Source organism: Diplotaxodon limnothrissa, linkage group LG3 (genome assembly GCF_057381915.1).
Source record: "Diplotaxodon limnothrissa isolate DT_005_m linkage group LG3, D_limnothrissa_male_GT1.1, whole genome shotgun sequence".
Classification (NCBI taxonomy): domain Eukaryota; kingdom Metazoa; phylum Chordata; class Actinopteri; order Cichliformes; family Cichlidae; genus Diplotaxodon; species Diplotaxodon limnothrissa.
Window position 1 is genome coordinate 28781442 of NC_140598.1, and position 18275 is coordinate 28799716.

The 18275-nt window shown below is 42.0% G+C and overlaps 1 protein-coding gene and 1 pseudogene across 1 annotated transcript in view; one reads left to right on the plus strand and one right to left on the minus strand.

The window, feature by feature from the left end:
• Nucleotides 1–15596, minus strand: part of LOC146635239 (outer mitochondrial transmembrane helix translocase-like) — a 28301-nt gene extending 12705 nt beyond the window's left edge. The window contains exons 1-4 of the mRNA XM_085350062.1: nucleotides 15588–15596; nucleotides 15429–15524; nucleotides 14517–14637; nucleotides 11960–12160 (exon numbers count right to left, since the gene is read on the minus strand). Of these exons, the coding sequence (XP_085206188.1) occupies nucleotides 11960–12160; nucleotides 14517–14637; nucleotides 15429–15524; nucleotides 15588–15596 (427 nt within the window). The remainder of the gene's footprint in view (nucleotides 1–11959; nucleotides 12161–14516; nucleotides 14638–15428; nucleotides 15525–15587) is intronic.
• Nucleotides 15597–15630: 34 nt separating this feature from the next.
• Nucleotides 15631–18017, plus strand: LOC146635240 (uncharacterized; annotated as a pseudogene).
• The last annotated feature ends 258 nt before the right edge of the window (nucleotides 18018–18275 follow it).

Here is an 18275-nt window from a genome sequence, read left to right on the forward strand (position 1 = left end):
TCGCACTCCTGCATACAAACATCAATAATAAACAGAGCATTTACCCTGTCGGTGTACATATCGTAGCAGGGGACTTCAATCACGCAGACTTAAAAACAGCAATCCCCAAATTCCACCAGCATGTTTAGTGTGCCACTAGGGGTGACAAGATTCTGGACAAAGTTTATTCCAACATCAAAATGGGCTACAGGGCCAGACCTTTGCTACATCTGGGTCAGTCTGACCACTTGTCACTGTTTCTAATCCCTGCATATGCCCCCCTCAAGAAAACTGCTCCTACCATCACAAAGAATATTACCATATGGCCAGAGGGTGCCTCTCAGCAGCTGCAGGACTGTTTTGACAGGACTAACTGGGATATCTTTGAACATCAGGACTTGGAAATGTTCACAGACAGTGTTTTCTGCTATATAGAACACTGCATAGTAGAGCAGGGCGATATGGCCAAAAATATTTATCACGATATATATTTGAAAATTTGCGATAACGATATAACTGACGATATAATTGATGCGAGACAAAATACAACTCCGCAACATTACTAGCGCAAAAAGACAACCTTCCATTTATTTTCACTTAAACAAGAAGCTGGTTTTTATGTACATTAAAGCTTTATAAAAATGTAACAGTGCAAATGCAAATTCCTTGCTGAAAGTTTAACCAAAAAGCATTTCCAGTAGAAATGGGCTGACATATCCTGAGCATAACCATGTATAATATCCACTGAAGTTAAAAAGAGGTGCTTTGCAACATTAAACTGCAGTGTGCAGTACGTATTTTTCGGACCATAAGGTGCACGGGATTATAAGGCACATTAAGCGAAACAAAGCAGTCAGATAAATCAAACTTTATTAAACTCATTCTTCTTGCTTCCTCCACTTCTGTACCATTGATTCATTAATGTTGAATTCTCTGGCAGCTGCTCTATTCCCATGTTGTTGCAGTATAGAAATTGACAGACCACGTGACTTTCGCGCATTGCATGCCGGGAACTCGTGGCAAAACAATCAAAGTACCGCATCAAATGCAAGCATTTGCAGCACCGCAAAACGTTCATTCTTCGGTTCCAATAAATTCTTGCTTTTTCTTTGCCCCCCAAAAAGGTATGTACAAAACGAAGGAGAACAATGCCGGTCCGTACAAAGACAGACTTGATGAAAAGTCAAAGAAAAGATACGAGGAAAAAAATCAAACCAGTGAAAGGGTTAGACCCTTACAAGCACACAGAGGGACAAAATACGTTGGCGTGCTGCCCAACTTTCACCACGCTCATGTTTATAATTATACGGTTCTTGAAGTGAGTGCATACACTCGTGAAGTTTAGTAACTTCAGGTCACTGCAACAAGCCCAGGTACAGTTTACCGACGGATGGGTGCAGGACCTTGAAATGCACCGTGTAGAAAGTAAAGACCATCGTACATATCATAAGTTTACCAGTCTTGGAGTGAGTGCAGATGTCACGGGGTGGAGAGAGACAAGTTACCTAGGTTTTTTGTTGTGCATGTTTTTGTTGTGTTTTATCTTTTTAATGTTTTAATATTGTACATTGGGTTATTTTTATGAGTTTTACTGCATGTTTTAATGGTATTTATTTGGTGACTTGTCCTGGAAAGACTCCGCCCCTACCTGATAATAAACTGATCACACCTGCGAGAGATCCCAGAGAGGCCAATAAGAGGGCCTGGCAGACCACAGGAAGCAGTTCGACCGAGAGGCAAGAGAGGACCGAAGCATGAAGGCACCCATGAGTGTCACGGGAACCCACGAGAGCCTGGAGTGACACGGAGGCTTAAGAGATGAGGCCTGAGAGGCCTGACGTGAGGCTTCAGAGTGAAGTCACAGAGGCGTGACACATGGCGTGCGACATGAGGCCTGACATGAGGTTTGAGAGCGACACGAAAAGAGTGACACATGGGGCTCGAGAGACGGGCCGGAGTGTGTGTGTCAGTCCTGTAGTCTTGCACTCGAGGAGTCTGGCAGTCTTGGAGCCTTGGAGGCTTGGAGCTTGGCGTTCGAGCAGGGAACTATACAGAGGAGAGAACGATACAGCACCAGCGACTAGGGACGCGGAGCGAACAGTCGGATGGCAGTAGCAACAAGAGACCAGCTTGTGCACTGCGGGAGAGCAGAGGCGGCGAGACAGCTGGTGCCGATTTGCAGTTTTAAAGAAGCGGCGGGCGGAGTTGAGAGCTCTGCCCACCCGGGGTAAGTCTTCGACTTATCCCCTTTTTACGAATGAAAACTGCCTGAAAAGAATAGTGACTGCCGCTCCCTCCCTTTCTTCAGCGTACCGGGACGCGGAGTGCGGGGAGGAAGGCGAGGACTCCTCTGGGTTTCCCTTTTACACCACTTCGCTGGATTTCTTAGTTCTTTGTGACTTTTATACCGTGGCGGATGCCACTGGACTTTTAATGTTGTGTTTTATTGATTTTTATTGTGTTACCCCTTGGCCAGGGTTGTTTTAATTCATTTTACATTTTTAACTATTTAAATATAATAAATTATATTTTAATTATACAGTTTTTTAATCGTGTGCTTTCCCTTGGCGGCTCCACTGCTCTGTCCGTTTGGAGGAAGGTTTCCTTCCTTTAGAAAAAACACTGTGGAAATAGAATCAACTTCCCTCCGTTACACATACACTTGTGAAGTTTAGTAATTTCAGGTCACTGCAACAAGCCCAGGTACAGTTTACCGATGGATGGGTACAGGACCTTGAAATGCACCGTGTAGAAAGTAAAGACCATCGTACGAACAAAGGTAAGTTTACCAGTCTCACAAATCGTCTTCATAAATACACATTCGTTAATTGTTTATTAATAGGACCTTTGAGCTCAACGGTAATTAATTAGTAGTGGAAATAATTTCTGGTTCATTACAGAAATGTAGCAGTGACAATAATATTGTATGCTGTAATCGTACTGGGCAATTAGTGATACAAAAAAACTGTTTTACCCTGTGAATAAAAGTATGTTTTTGTCAATGTACCATGTAATAACAGAAGCAAAACACAATATTGTGTCAGGACAATTTACTATTTATGCACAATAAACAAAGGAGCATAGCGCGACAATTTCTGTTCAGCGCCAGACTTGCTTGTAACCTATATCACCAATTATGTTAAGAAAAATGACGTATTGACTACAACAGAAGACTGACCTTTGTGGAAATGCTTGGAGCAGACTAACCTGTGAGCTGGAGTGTTCTGGGACGTTATATTTGGTCTTTGAATGGCTGCAATCCAGGCCACCCGTCGCCTCTTTGTTACTTCGGAAACATGGCTCGAACAATTTCTCTTCAACGACGTAATCCGATAACAACCGATCTCTTTACCCGTCGGCTTTCCGTGGCTGTCTTCCGACCGGCTATTGCAGTTAATAATACAACAGCTTCTTGCCATTTTTTGTTTCTTTTTATCGCTGTATAACTGATTTCAATTGAAAGCCTGCGTGCGCTAGTACCTCTTGCCACGAGTTCCCAGAATTCTTTGCGGTTTTACCCCTGAATGACGTCACATTTTCAATCTCTATATTAATGACTAACCTCGTATTGTGGATGTAGGGTTGCCAACCGTCCCTTAAAAAACGGAATCTTCCCGTATTTCGAAACAAAAGTACACGTCCCGTATTGAGCTAATAAGGGACGCACTTTGTCCCGTAATACAGTGATAATCAAAAGTAGTCTATAAATGTTAATGGAATTAACGCTTTGTTTGAAAACATAATTCCCAGCCCTTCTCCTGCTTTGTGACCAATGAGCTGTCAGCACACTTATGACAATTCGAGTATGACAAGTCAGATTACCGCTTATCTCATTGGTCGAGGAAAGGTCGCTTACGGAGAAAATACCGGAAGACAACAGATGACCACAACAAGAAGCATGGCCAACAGGGAAACAAACGCCGACACTGCGGTCTCGGATGACAGTACACCTAAAGCTGGACATACACTGTGCGATTTTCAAACTGCACGATTGACTCGCAGGGGTTAGAAGTTGGTAGGTCACGATGCAGGGTCTCACCCGATGCTCTGATGCGACCTGAGTGCTCACACTGTGCCTCCATAAAATGAAGGTTATAACAGAAAATCTGTCGCTCGCTCTCTCTCTGTCTTTCACTCACACAGACACACCACCACCATCAACTTTGCTAAATTGCTAATGAAAGACATTGATCAGGCAGCTGTGATTGAGCAGCAATGTAAATCCAACTATTTTCACTGTTGTTGTGGTCGTGATAATTTTGTGGTGCCACATCGAAAAGGCTCGGATGAGCTTTCCAAAGTTCTACAAGTTGTGCCTCCATCGCTTGTGTCCAGATCACACGCTGCACTGCCGTGCTGCTCCATCTTTTTCACCGACGTTTACGTGTTTGCGCGTGAGCAGCTGCGGTGACACCCTCACGAGCGATTGATGATCGGGAGCTGCTCGAGGTGTTAATTGCTTCTCGTTACCCCACGTATACTACACGATGCACGATGAAGGCCAAAATTAGGCCGATCACCAAATCGGTCGCATGACTCAAAAATTGGCTCAAAATGGGCCAAAAACCGCACAGTGTAAGCCCAGCATTAGAGCAGCAATGTTTGTTCCCCTCAGAGAAAGAAAAAAAAGGCTGCAAAAGTACAGGGAGGAATGGGAAAAGGGAAACATCTGGCTGGAAAAGTGCACGACAAACACCTATAAAGCGCACTGCACTTTTTCCATAGGCATGCTTCTAGTGGTGGGCACATGAAGAACATGAGGGGCGTGACAGCTCGGGGAACCCTTAACCAATTTTTTATCCACCAGGCCACGGCAGAAGCAGATATGGTATGTAAACACTGGTTTGTTTTTTTTAAACCCTCTGGTTAAGGTTAATATGGGCATGTGCAGTGAATATCAGCGCTATGTGGCCAGAAGTGTAATAATATAATTTATTTTGTGTAATAAACAACTGCAAGGATAGATGATTACAACAAATAGATCACTAATACATAAAACTAATACATAGATTAATAATGATGATGACTTAAGATGCGTAATCATGGGAACAAGTGGGTTTACAAACAGGAGCAGCTGATTAGCATTAGAAAAGCTGAAATAATACCTCAACTGAAGCCAATTGTACTAAATGCACTATATGTGCACTGTTACAAGAATATTTTTGTTCTATTGCTTTCTATTAATTTATATAATTTTAAGTTAAGCAGGACAGAGTTCTTTTAAAGAAATATTTACTTATATTCTCAAAAGTTAAGCATGACAGGCTTCTGTTTAAGAAAGAGACCTGTTTTACTGTGTTAATGTTGTCATTTTGAGCTAAAAATAAATGGCTAAATGATCATTTGTTTCCCATATGGTCATATCACAAAGAATATGCATCTGCTTAAATCAAATTCAAGTCAAATGGTTAAAAAATAATTTCACAAAAAAAGAGCTACCACACTGGGAAGGGTGAAGACAACTGGGTTGCCCGGCCCTGGCCACGAGGTGTCCCTTATTTATTTTTCAGGGAGTTGGCAACCCTATGTGGATGGATTATTATGGGCTCAAAATGTGGTCATAAATATTTTGTACTTGTAAAAAAGATTTGTATGTGTAAAAAAGATTTGTGCGTGCGTAAAAAAGATTTGTATGTGTAAAAAAGATTTGTATGTGTAAAAAAGATTTGTATGCGTAAAAAAGATTTGTATGTGTAAAAAAGATTTGTGCGTGCGTAAAAAAGATTTGTATGTGTAAAAAAGATTTGTATGTGTAAAAAAGATTTGTATGCGTAAAAAAGATTTGTATGTGTAAAAAAGATTTGTGCGTGCGTAAAAAAGATTTGTGTGTGTGTAAAAAAGATTTGTATGTAAAAAAGATTTGTATGTAAAAAAGATTTGTATGTGTAAAAAAGATTTGTATGTGTAAAAAAGATTTGTGTGTGTGTAAAAAAGATTTGTATGTGTAAAAAAGATTTGTATGTGTAAAAAAGATTTGTATGTGTAAAAAAGATTTGTATGTGTAAAAAAGATTTGTGTGTGGACTTAGCTAAAAAACCCTGCAAGCTACAACTACGAATTTTGACCCTATTTTTCTTCCTTTCATCTGATTGGTGAATGTCATGTCAATCACAAATGTAACAATCCAATTAGAGAACAGATGGGTTTGGCTGTCGGAGGGGCACTTTTTTGAACTGCAGGTCCTTGAAGGGTAATCTCTATATAAATATCCGATAGCAGTTAGGTCCCCTTACTTTCAGCAGCTGTTGAAAGGATAACGTTGTGGTATGTCAGTGGTTAGAAATACCATTATTACTTTAGGATTAGTTTAACACAACGTCAGGGCTGACCCGGGACCATTGTTGTGAGTCACAGCGAGCAGCATAAAAGTCCTTTCACATCGGACGCAGGATGTGCTGCTAATGCTAATTGCTAACTAAAAGCAAAGGATCCAGAATTTGTTGCTGGCTGCTGGGCTCTGTGGGTTTTTGCAGCAGCTCTACCTGTACTAGATGCACCTGCTCCTTGTCGTTTTTATCTCTGACTTACAAGTGAACTGTGAACTACAAGAGTTTCTGGTTTTTTTGCTAGTTCTTCAAATGTTCAATAAAAACATGTATGCTAATTCATAACGAAGAAAGCTTTGTAATGAAGACTGTCATTTCCAAAACACTGCCCGCCCCCACCCCGCGGTCCGCAGCGTATTAAACACTTAGTCCTGTGACACAAAAATCACTAAACTCGGACGACCACAGACTGTTTTCCTTCGTGGTGATGAAGGAAAACGCTGGGTTGGCATGTAAAAGGGCATTTATTCCCTTCAAAGACCTGCAGTTCAAAAAAAGCGCCCCTCCGACAGCCAAACCCATCTGTTCTCTGATTGGATTGTTACATTTGTGATTGACATGACATTCACCAATCAGATGAAAGGAAGAAAAATAGGGTCAAAATTCGTAGTTGTAACTTGCAGGGGTTTTTTGGCTAAGTCCACACACAAATCTTTTTTACACATACAAATCTTTTTTACGCACACGCACAAATCTTTTTTACACATACAAATCTTTTTTACGCACGCACAAATCTTTTTTACACATACAAATCTTTTTTACAAGTACAAAACCGATTTACAAGTACAAAATATTTATGACCACATTTTGAGCCCATAGATTATCTCAGTTGTTCTCCTGACAGAAGTTTGGTCCGTTTACAGCATCCTGCCATGCGATTGCATTTGTCTCTAACCATGAGGAACCTTCACGTTAACTTTTATAAGTGGAAAAGTGTTAGTCCTCCAGCTTCACTGTTTATGTTATGCTAACATAGCTGTGTCGCTAGCGATCACGTAGCACATCATTATATACCAGCTAGCCCAACTTCAGTAACCCTACAAACGTCACTGCTGTTTAGTTTCCTGTCTTCATTTATGTTGGAAGTGATAGCAGAGCTGTACGTTTGATTTTTTTCAGAAATCTCTCAGTCAGAACATGCTATATCATGCTTAGGTAACTAGCGAAACTAGCGAGCTAACTTCCGCTAGCTTCCTACTAACTTCTAACTCCGTTAAATGCAGTGTTGGGACTAACGCGTTATTAAGTAACGTGTTACAGTAACTACGTTATTATTGTGGTAACGAGCACGGTAACTAGTTATTATGCCAAAACCAGGAACGCGTTACTCGTTACTGGGATTTAGATAGGCTCGTTATTCGTTACTTCGTGTGGTGGCTATCGCGGAGCTTCCACAGATTCAATAACATTAGCAAGTGGTAGAAGCCAGCAGGTGGATGAAGGAAAAGGGAGGCAAGAGGAGAGAACCGAAGCGGCCGCTGGTCCGAGAGTGTCAGGTGAACTGAACTTCAGGTATGAAGTTATAACCTGCAGTCCATCTGGGTTAGATATGAACCAAGTTTAGGTGGAGTTTATTTTCGTTATGCTGACTTTTTCGTACTGCGTGCTAGCTAGCATGACGGAGTTTCTATATAGCTGGGTGGGTGCTGTTACTGATGTTGAACTTTATTTTGTTCATAAGGTTAATTATTAGAGTTGCCAACCGTCCCCTAAAAAACGGAATCGTCTGGTATTCAGAGAAATTATTACGTGTTTCGTATTGAGGTGAAAAGGAACACAGTTTGTCCCGGACTTCGGCTACAATGAAAAAGACACAAAGCTGGAGTTATTCTGTGTTTACGCTGCACAGCTGCCTCTTCTTCTCTCATCCTCTCACCCTCCCTCTCCTGTTTCTACTTCAATCATGAAACTGATCAATGATCAGCTGATCGGCTTTTCTCTCTTGTTTGTTTATCGCCCACTTTGCGCCAGAAAGAGGAAACCACCGGATGTCGCGGTAAACAACAGCAGCACGTTTAAGCTTGATCAGCTGTTGTTAGAATTTATTTAATATTAATTTCTAGTATCAGCTGATGTTGGCTGGAGCCACATCTGTAAGCTGCTGGTCATGATATTGGTTTGGATATGTGGTGAGAGGGAAACATGAAGATGAAACCAGGAGATGTCCTTACTGAATCATCAGAGCTGTGATGGAGAAACAGGTTTACCTTTTAGGACATGAATGAGTTGAAGAGAAGTTATGAACTGTTTCTGAGAGACAAATAACACCAGGATCCTTTTCTAAGTAGCTGACAGCTGGTAACTGTGCAGGGGCGGGTCTAGCAAAGTGTTGCCAGGGGGGCAGGTAGGGCATTAACAGGGAAAGGGGGGCACAAGGAAATACTTTCTTATTCTCATTTAAAATGTCTCACTTTAAAAAAAATAATTATCTGAGTCTTGCAACAAACAACTGATAGATTGATACATATATACCATCAAAACAGTGTACATCACTGTCACAACAGTGTTTATTTTCATTCAAAGGCTTTATGATTTTTCTATAATGGTGGGCCGGTCTCTAGTCAAAATGTCCGGGACGATTTTTTTGTCCCAGTCCAGCTCTGTATGCAGCTCATCTGCAGTGTGGTGTTACCTACATCTTCCTATTCAGAAGGCAGAATTTCCGAGTTCTGAGTACAATCGAAAGCACCACGACTGCAGTTTTTGTGTTGGATGTAAAAAGCAGGCTAGAATCATGCGGCGGTCAACGATGGTCCAGGCGTGGGATTTCTCTCATGGAAGTGTGCACATTATTTTTTCCTTTCTATTGGTAGGTGGCACAGTGCACTTGTGGCAAGTAAGCAAGTTAGAAGACTGGCAATCTTGCTGGATATCCAGTTACGGAAGCAAGACATTAACAAGAGAATTCTGAGTAAAACCAAAGTTACTTTCCCTAGTAACTAGTTACTCTGAAAGTAACGAGTAACTTGAAGGAACTGAGTTACTTTTGATAGAAGTAACTAGTAATGTAACTAAGTTACTAATTTAAAGTAACTTACCCAACACTGGTTAAATGTAATACATTTTGTTTTCATGGATGCCTGGAAGTTAAACTTCATAGTTACACCTGCAAGCAGCAATGCTGATCGTTTTATTAAAGATGAAAGAATTTAGACAGTTTTTAACTCTCAGTGATGCTGCAGTGTTCATTTGACAAGAAGAGGGGGGTTTAGGACCCAGATTACTCCCAGATTTAAGAGCATCTTAGTCCGACAAATACGACAATAACGACGGCCGCTTGCATGTTCTGAAAAAAAATGTGCTTTGTCGTGTATCTGACGGACAAACACCAAACCAGTTCCACATCACTGAAGTTGCACCATTTTTACAAACCAATTCTGGTTCATCTGTTTCACTCAACAATCATGTGAGTAAGAAAACAAAGGCACTGCGCATGCGCGTTTTACTCATATTCTATCGCAATATTTCATTTTCCTATCGTTGCCTAACATTATACCGGTATTACCGTGAACAGTATAATATGACCCAGCCCTACTGCATAGACACTGTTACAGTAGTCAAATGTATCTGGGCTTATCCCAACCAAAAGCCCTGGATGACCCGGGAGGTCAGGCAGCTGCTGAAAGAGAGGAACATTGCGTTCAGGTCTGGCAACAGGGATCACTACACCGCAGCCCGATCCAACCTGAAGAGATGCATCAGAGAGGCGAAGGGGGACTATAGGAGGAGGATTGAGGACCATCTGGAGAGTAACATCAGCCGGCAGGTGTGGCAAGGCATCCAGCATCTAACCAACTATAAGATCAATCTCGGAGCTGAGGAAGGTGACCTGGCACTGGCAGAGGAGCTGAATATCTTCTTCGCCCGCTTTGAGACCATGGTACTGGAGATATTGGAGCCACAGCAGCAACACGCCGCCCACAGCAGCACCACCCTCACCCTGGAAGAGCACGAGGTGAGGCGCATGCTGCAGGCAGTTAACTCGAGGAAGGCGGCGGGTCCTGATGGTGTGCCAGGTCGAATATTGAGGGATTGTGAGGAACAGCTGGCTGGGATTTTCACCAGCATCTTCAACAAATCCCTCGCACAGGAGACTGTCACACTCTGCCTGAAGTCCTCCACCATAGTCCCCTTGCCTAAGAAGCCCCACATCACCGGCCTGAATGACTACAGACCGGTGGCACTCACCCCAGTGGTAATGAAATGCTTTGAGAAGCTGGTCTGCAGACACATCACAGCAGCCCTGCCCCGCAGCCTGGATCCACACCAGTTTGCCTACAGAGCAAACCGGTCCACGGAAGACACTGTAGCCACAGTACTCCATGCTGCAGTAACACACCTGGAAGAGCATGGGAGCTATGTGCGAATGCTCTTCGTGGATTACTGCTCAGCTTTTAACACCATCCTTCCACACAAACTGGTGGCCAAGCTACAAGACCTGGGGCTTCCATACAGCACCTGCATGTGGATCAATAGCTTCCTCTCGGGCCGTAGACAGAAAGTCAGAGTTGGCCATCACACATCCTCAGCCCTGAGTCTCAGCACTGGCTCACCCCAGGGCTGTGTGCTCAGTCCACTGCTCTATTCTCTCTACACACACGACTGCCATTCTCGCCACCAGAGCAACATCTTTGTGAAATTTGCAGACAACACCACAGTGGTGGGGCTCATTTCCAAGGGAGACGAGTCTACGTACAGAGACAAGGTGGAGCAGCTGACGTCATGGTGTAAGGCCAATAACCTCCTTCTCAACACTTCAAAAACCAAAGAACTCAGACTTCAGAAGGAAAAAGGCAAAGATCCAACCACTATTCATTAATGGGGACTGTGTAGAAAGGGTGGCAAGCTTCCGCTTCCTGGGAGTCAATATAGAGGAGAACCTTTCCTGGAGTGTGAACACCTCCGAGCTGCTGAAAAAGGCCCAACAGAGACTGTACTTCCTGAGAATTCTCAGGAGGAATAACATCACACAGAGACTGCTGGTGTCCTTCTACAAAGCCACCATTGAGAGTGTTCTAACTTACTGCATATGTATTTGGTACACTAGCTGCACAGGGGCTCAGAGGAAAGCACTCCAAGGGATCATTAACACCGCCCAAAAGATCACTGGCTGCCCTCTCCCCACACTGGAAGTTCTACACAATGCCCACTGTCTTAAAAAGGCCCAAAACATCATAAAAGACACCTCACATCCTGGCCACTCCCTGTTTGAACTGTTGCCCTCAGGCAGACGGTACAGGGCAATCAGTGCAAGGACTAATAGCCTCAAACACAGCTTTTATCCAACTGCAATAACACATCTGAATACTACAAAAAAAATGCCAATCACGACACTCTTGTGTTAATCTATGCATGGTCTGAAACATGTATGTGGGAATTATAGCATTTTAAGTATTCTGTTTATTTTATTTATTGAATTTTATTGTTTTATTTATATTTTGATATTGTGAGGGATGATGCAATGATTGGGGACCATTCTTAATTTCGTTGTACCTGTGACAATGACAATAAAGATTCTGATTCTGAATCAAGTTTGAAAAAAAAAAACAACAACTCTTTTTCTAACTTCACTTGTCAAAATTACTTCCAGTTTAACAGAGAAAGAGAGAGAGACTGTGTGTGTGTGTGTGTGTGTGTGTGTGTGTGTTGCTCACCTATCTCATCGATGAAGATGATTGTTGGGCCTAGTTTGGAGGCCAGTGAAAACACAGCAGCAGTCAGTTTCTGGGACTCTCCGTACCATTTGTCTGTCAGCGTGCTCGGCTTCAAGTTGATGAAAGCAAAGCCTGCCTCTTTTGCTGTTGCCTTGGCGATGAGTGTTTTACCACATCCTGGGGGTCCATACAGCAGCACACCTTTTGTGAAGACAGTGGGATTATGCACTAGATAAAAAATTGTCTGTCACTTCTTCCCCTTGTGTTCATTGCGTTTTTCACTTTTTATTATTTCTGATTTTCTTTCCTTCTTTCTTCTTTCACATTTTCCCTGCATTTTATTGATCATCTGATCATTTATGTTCAAGATTCACATGCAGTATATTGCATACATTATGGAGAGAATTTTGTTTCAAAAGGGTTGCAAATGGGGTGGGTTTAAAAAAACAAATTTTAATTGATTTTAATTTGAATAATCCGATATCGATTCATTAAATCCTAAAATCGATTTTTAAATATAAATGCATTTTGCCAGAAATGCCAGAATCTCAGCTTAAAGCTCAAAAACTATTTAACAACCTCCAAACAGTTAAAACAAGAAACATAAATGGATTCTGTAAAAAGATGTAAACATAGGACGCAGATAGTTTACCCGATGTTGGGTGCTGAAAACAGACGTCTTACAGATTCGGAAAATGCCGTGGTTTTTTTTATTCTCTGACTAAAATTAACTGAACTAGGAGCATAAATAGATCAAAACTAAAGTTTTAAACGCTGCACTGAGGTCTTGCAGCAAACGTGACCATAGATCCAAACTTAAATCTTATTTACAGGCAGTTTCTGACATGGACAGCTAAAGACCCCAAATTAAAATGATTGGATGCCCCTATTTGCTTTAAAGCTTATCTTGAATTATTTTATCTTATTTTGCTGATTGTTAGAAATAAAACTACCCAACAATAAAAATACCAAAAAATCACTTTTCCTGTAATAAATCTGTAATAACTATAGGGCCGCACATGTGCTGGAAAATCATATATTTTTATTAGTTTTCTACACTGATTTTACATCTATTTACATTTTCTACATGTATCCCTTGCTCTCTTTCTAATAAACTTCTTTTGTACCCTTTCCTAGTGTCCTTCTTCAAGCCCTGCTTCCAGTTGCAGTATATTAATGACTAACCTCGTATTGTGGATGGATTATCTCAGTTGTTCTCCTGACTGAAGTTTGAGCCGTTCCTGCCAAGCAATTGCATTTGTCCCTGACCACCAGAAACCCTCACGTTAACTTTTATTGAGTGGAAAAAAGTTGATGTTCATCCTCCAGCTTCACTGTGTTTATATTATGCTAACATAGCTGTGTCGCTAGCGATCACGTAACACATCATTATATACCAGCTAGTCCAACTTCAGTAACCCTACAAACGTCACTGCTGTTTAGTTTTCTGTCTTCATTTATGTTGGAAGTGATAGCAGAGCTGTACATTTCAGTTTTTTCACAAGTCCCTCAGTCAGAACATGGTATATCATGTTTAACTGAAAATAGCAAGCTAACTTCCTGCTAACTTCTAACTCTGTTAAACTGAATAAATTCTATTTTCATGGATGTCTGGATGTTAAACTTAATTGTTACACCTGGTAAAGCAGCAACATTAATCATTTTATTAAAGATGATGTGGCAGTGTTCATTTGACTTTGGGAGTTTTGGACCCAGATTACTCTGCAAGGCTCCTGATCACGGTAGCCATAATGCTCCGACAATCCATCGAGTGGTGCAGCTTCCTAGCTTACCAAAGTTGTACAAAAACATTTTTTGACAGATTTTTGAGCGCTGCGTACCACATAAAATTGGTTCAAGGTCAGTAAGCACAACCGGAATACATACACAAGGCGCAACCGGATTACGGATTACGCACTGACAATTTTTGAGAAAATTAAAAGATTTTAACTGTGCGGAAAATACGGTATATGAAAGGTATGGCTTAGCTGCAATGTAAAAGGATAGCATGGCAGCATCCTACTTACGATAGCATAAAGTGCATTAAACTCTGTAAGAAACTGAAAACAATTTGTATGCCTTAAATAAACAGTGAAAAACATCTACATTTCTCTGGACACACATACAGGGACACAAGTGAATCAACCCAAAACAAAGAGACCAGCACTGTGGTTTAACATGTTACATTTGATTCAATTGCACCCAGTCCAGTCTGTGACCACCCCCTTATGTGCAGACTTGGAAAGAACATGTCCTGCTACATCTTCAGAACAAAAGTAAACTTATAATCTGGATCTTGGAACTAAAGTCAAAGAATGTAAATGGTAATATAATCAAAATGGAAATGACAGGAAGCAACAAATGTTTATTGTTTATTAATTATATCCAATACAGATGTAATGTAATCATTAAAAGGTGAGCATCCTATGTAGATTTCGATTAAAGTTTCTGTGGGTGTCCTGATTAAGGCAATTTTGTATCCCATCTAAGAATAACTAAGGCAAAGGCTGATGCTAATGGGAATCCTGAACAACAAAGACAGTTTATGATTGCTGACCTTTGGGCGGCTGCAGCAGCCGGGATTTCCTGAACAGATGTCTTTTCTGAACGGGGAAGATCATTTTCTCCTTTAGCTCATTGATCACCTCCTCCAGACCTGCGATATCCCTCCATGTGATCTGCACACAGGAAGAAATCTGGATGGATATTGCCTGCTAGTGCTGATGAAGGAAAATAAACCCCACACTTCCTGTTTCTGTCAGTACTGGGTGCTGTCAGTTCTCTGTTGTTTATATTTACGGATTCAGTTTAAACAATACATAACGTTGTGAGATTATTCTGTTATCATATGTTATCTTATATCTGTAGTTAAAGTAGTTGAATTATGTTAACTGCTGTAGGTCATATAATATCCTTTAGTCTAGATTGTGTGCTGTGTATGTAGCTTAGTTTCCATTATATTGTTGGGTTAAAAGAATGTGACCATTTTTGGATTTGTTAGACAGGTGTACATTACCCTGTACCCTTGATCTGCTGTGAATGTGTTACACTGTTTCTTGACATGCCAGACTGCTAAATCATGAAGGGAATGTTGTGTGCAGAGGACCTTGTGCCGATAATAGAAGAAACAGACCACATTCCATACCCCACCTTTACAGAGAGCAGAAAAACAAGGAGCCGAGGTCATAACTTAGGCGCCGTAACAGAGAAAGAATGTGAATGTTTAGGCTTTTACGACTAGGTGGGGGCCACTAAAGGCTATAAGAGCTTGAGTAACCCGTCACCATTTTGAGACATGCTGTGACCCTCTGCAAGCATCTCTCCCGTCCGGACGTTCTTATGCTCTTAAGTGTTGAATTGTATGGAAATAAATGATTGTTGATTGAGCATTTATACACCGAGTATTGTCCTTCCTTCAGCCCAAAGATTAAAAGAATTGGGAGATTTTAACAACGTAAAGTGCCATTACCTGCATGGTCTGCGGGTCAACCCGGTTAGTGTCAATACACTGTTCATATGCCGACAGTTTAACATTTTTAGATTTATTTTGACCTGCCCTCGTTCTCTGAAAGACACAAAAGCAGAAATAAATCAAAGACTCAGCCTGTGCTCTATGTCAGGATCATACTGTCCTCATCAGCAGGAGACAATTTGTAAATAAAACATACAGGATGAAATATGTATACAGTAGGATGCAAAACTTTGGGCAACCTTGTTAATAGTCATTATTTTCGACCAACGAAGACCTGGAGACCTGGCTCTCATCAGTGGATAAATCTGGTCTTCCTGGCAAGTTTAACCCTTTAAGACCTACCATAGAACGAAGTCCGCCAGAGCTTATATTATATTTTTAGATGCTGTGGAGCCATTTTTGGGAGCATTTCAAGTTGCTATACATCAATACAACCATTATAGCCCAAACTTTAATAATATGTCTGCATTAGGTGCATAGTAATTACATAAATTGCAAAAAAGTGCAATAAACTACAAAAAAAATTGAAAATTGTTTTTGTTTTATTAACATATATTTCTAGTTAGAGAAATTTAAGAGGCTTATCCCTCAAAACTGTAAATACAAAAAAGTTGCACAAACTAGTTTCCCACCACAGGAAATTTATTTTGAGTGTCTTCATAGTTTTATTTTTGAAATACACCAATTTTTATATACTGCAGGAAAAACAAAAATAAATATTATACTGCAAATTTGCAAAATAACAGCATATGCATCAAAATAAACTATTTCCAGCAGTGCAATATGAGTCCTAAGCATCCCAGAAACGACACAGAAAGTCATAAACTCAAACATAACTTTTAAAAACACAAGTATAGGCTCATAAGGCCCCGATCGTAAAAAACTACATTTCCGCAAAATGACGTCACTTCCGGTTTCGGGCAGGTCATGGCGGACATGCGATAGTTTGCACTGATGGACGTAGGAAGTGTTACAAACAGCTGATCGGATCGGCAAAGCGTATTTCTGGAATATTATGTTTTTGTTGCTGCAAGCGCTTTTTATGCAGTTTTTGCAAAGCTATATGTGGAAGGAAACTGTGACCTAGGACAAGTTGATGGCATAAGATGTAAGTACAACTCCTCCGGTTTCATATGCAAAAAAAATTATTGTGCTAGCTTATGTGGTTGCAGTGCTACCGGGATTTAAAAATAGTTACGCAAAATGGAGCGTGTCCGCTCTGACCGGCTTTAAAGGGTTAAAGCCTGGATTTATCAGCATGGAATTCTGCCCCGGATTTTATGGCCCCTCTTAGTCTATGAAGTTCCCATCTGAGCAGTGGAAGGATTCGAGATGAGGATCAGCAGGTTTCAGTGGTTGGGTCTGCCACGAAGCCTGAGCAGCATCGCTCTGTATGGTCATAATAACAAACTGAAGCTCCCCTTTAGCAGCCTAAGCGAGGAGTTCATGGTGAGCCGGTCCAGGGAGCTGCTCCAATATCGGGAGTCCAGTGACCCCCGGGTTGCCCTGGCTGGGATAGAGGTTAGGACCGGATGGAAGTGGAGGGCTGCTGAGGTTGTAGACATTGCAGTATCAAGGCTGCAGCAAAGGGTGATGGTGGGTACAGTGGCTCAGTGAATAGCGGGCTTGGGTAGCAGTAGAACACCAAACTACAACAAGGCACAGGGAAAGGAGAAGCGGTCGCTGATCCTTGAGGAGGCGCGAGCAGGAGTCGAGGAGAAGCGATCCAGCCAAATCGTGCGATTGAGGCAGCAGGGGGCTTGGACAAGATGGGAGCAAGCTGTAGAGCGCAAGGTCACATGGAATGAACTGTGGAAATCAGAACCCCAGTGGATAAAATTCCTGATTCGGGCAGTATACGATGTGCTACCAAGTCCATCGAATCTCTTCACTTGGGGGAAGGTGGAGACACCAGGCTGTCCTCTCTGTCAGAAGAGAGGAACCCTGGAGCACATTTTAAGTTGCTGCCCAAAAGCCCTGGCCCAAGGGCGATACCGATGGCGACATGACCAAGTCCTGAAGGCCGTAGCGGGATCAGTCATAATTAGAGCACCTGCCCAGTTAAGAACAAGGTAACGTTTATAAAAGTCGGGGAGAAGCTAGCAGTACCATTCTGAAACACCTCGCCAGGCCTGTTGGCAACAGCGCACGATTGGGAGCTGGGAGTTGACCTGGAAAAGCAGTTAAAGTTCCCTGAAGTGGTAGCCAAGACAACTCTGAGGCCAGACATCGTTGTTACTTCAGTTGCCTCCAAGCAGGTAATCCTTCTAGAGCTTACTGTGCCTTGGGAAGACCGTATGGAGGAAGCCCATGAGAGGAAGAGGGCAAAGTATTCCGAGTTAGTGGAGGAGTGCCGGAGTAATGGATGGCGGCCAAGATGCCAACCCATTGAAGTGGGATGTCGAGGATTCGCGGGTCAATCCCTTTGCAGGGCACACAAAATGCTAGGCATCGTAGGGGCAAACCAGCGAACAGCCATCAAGTTGGCCACCAACGCAGCAGAAGCGGCGTCGAGGTGGCTGTGGATCAAAAGGGGAGAGGAATGGCATGTAGGGTAGCCCTACCTGGACACAAGCTGGGGCTTGATCAACCCTGGCAGGGTCGCCTGGGAGAGGGGGTCTGATTGTTGAAAGACCCGAAACCCCCAATGACCCCAAGTTACATCACTGATGATGTGTCCAGGGGCACCAGAGGGTGTATCATCAACTCCTGTATAAATCGTTGGTTGTTACAATAAAAAATGTCAGTTAAATATATAATATAGGAGACACACACAGCCATATTTGAGAAGTGAAATAAAGTTTATTGGATTTACAGAAAGTGTGCAATAATTGTTTAAACAAA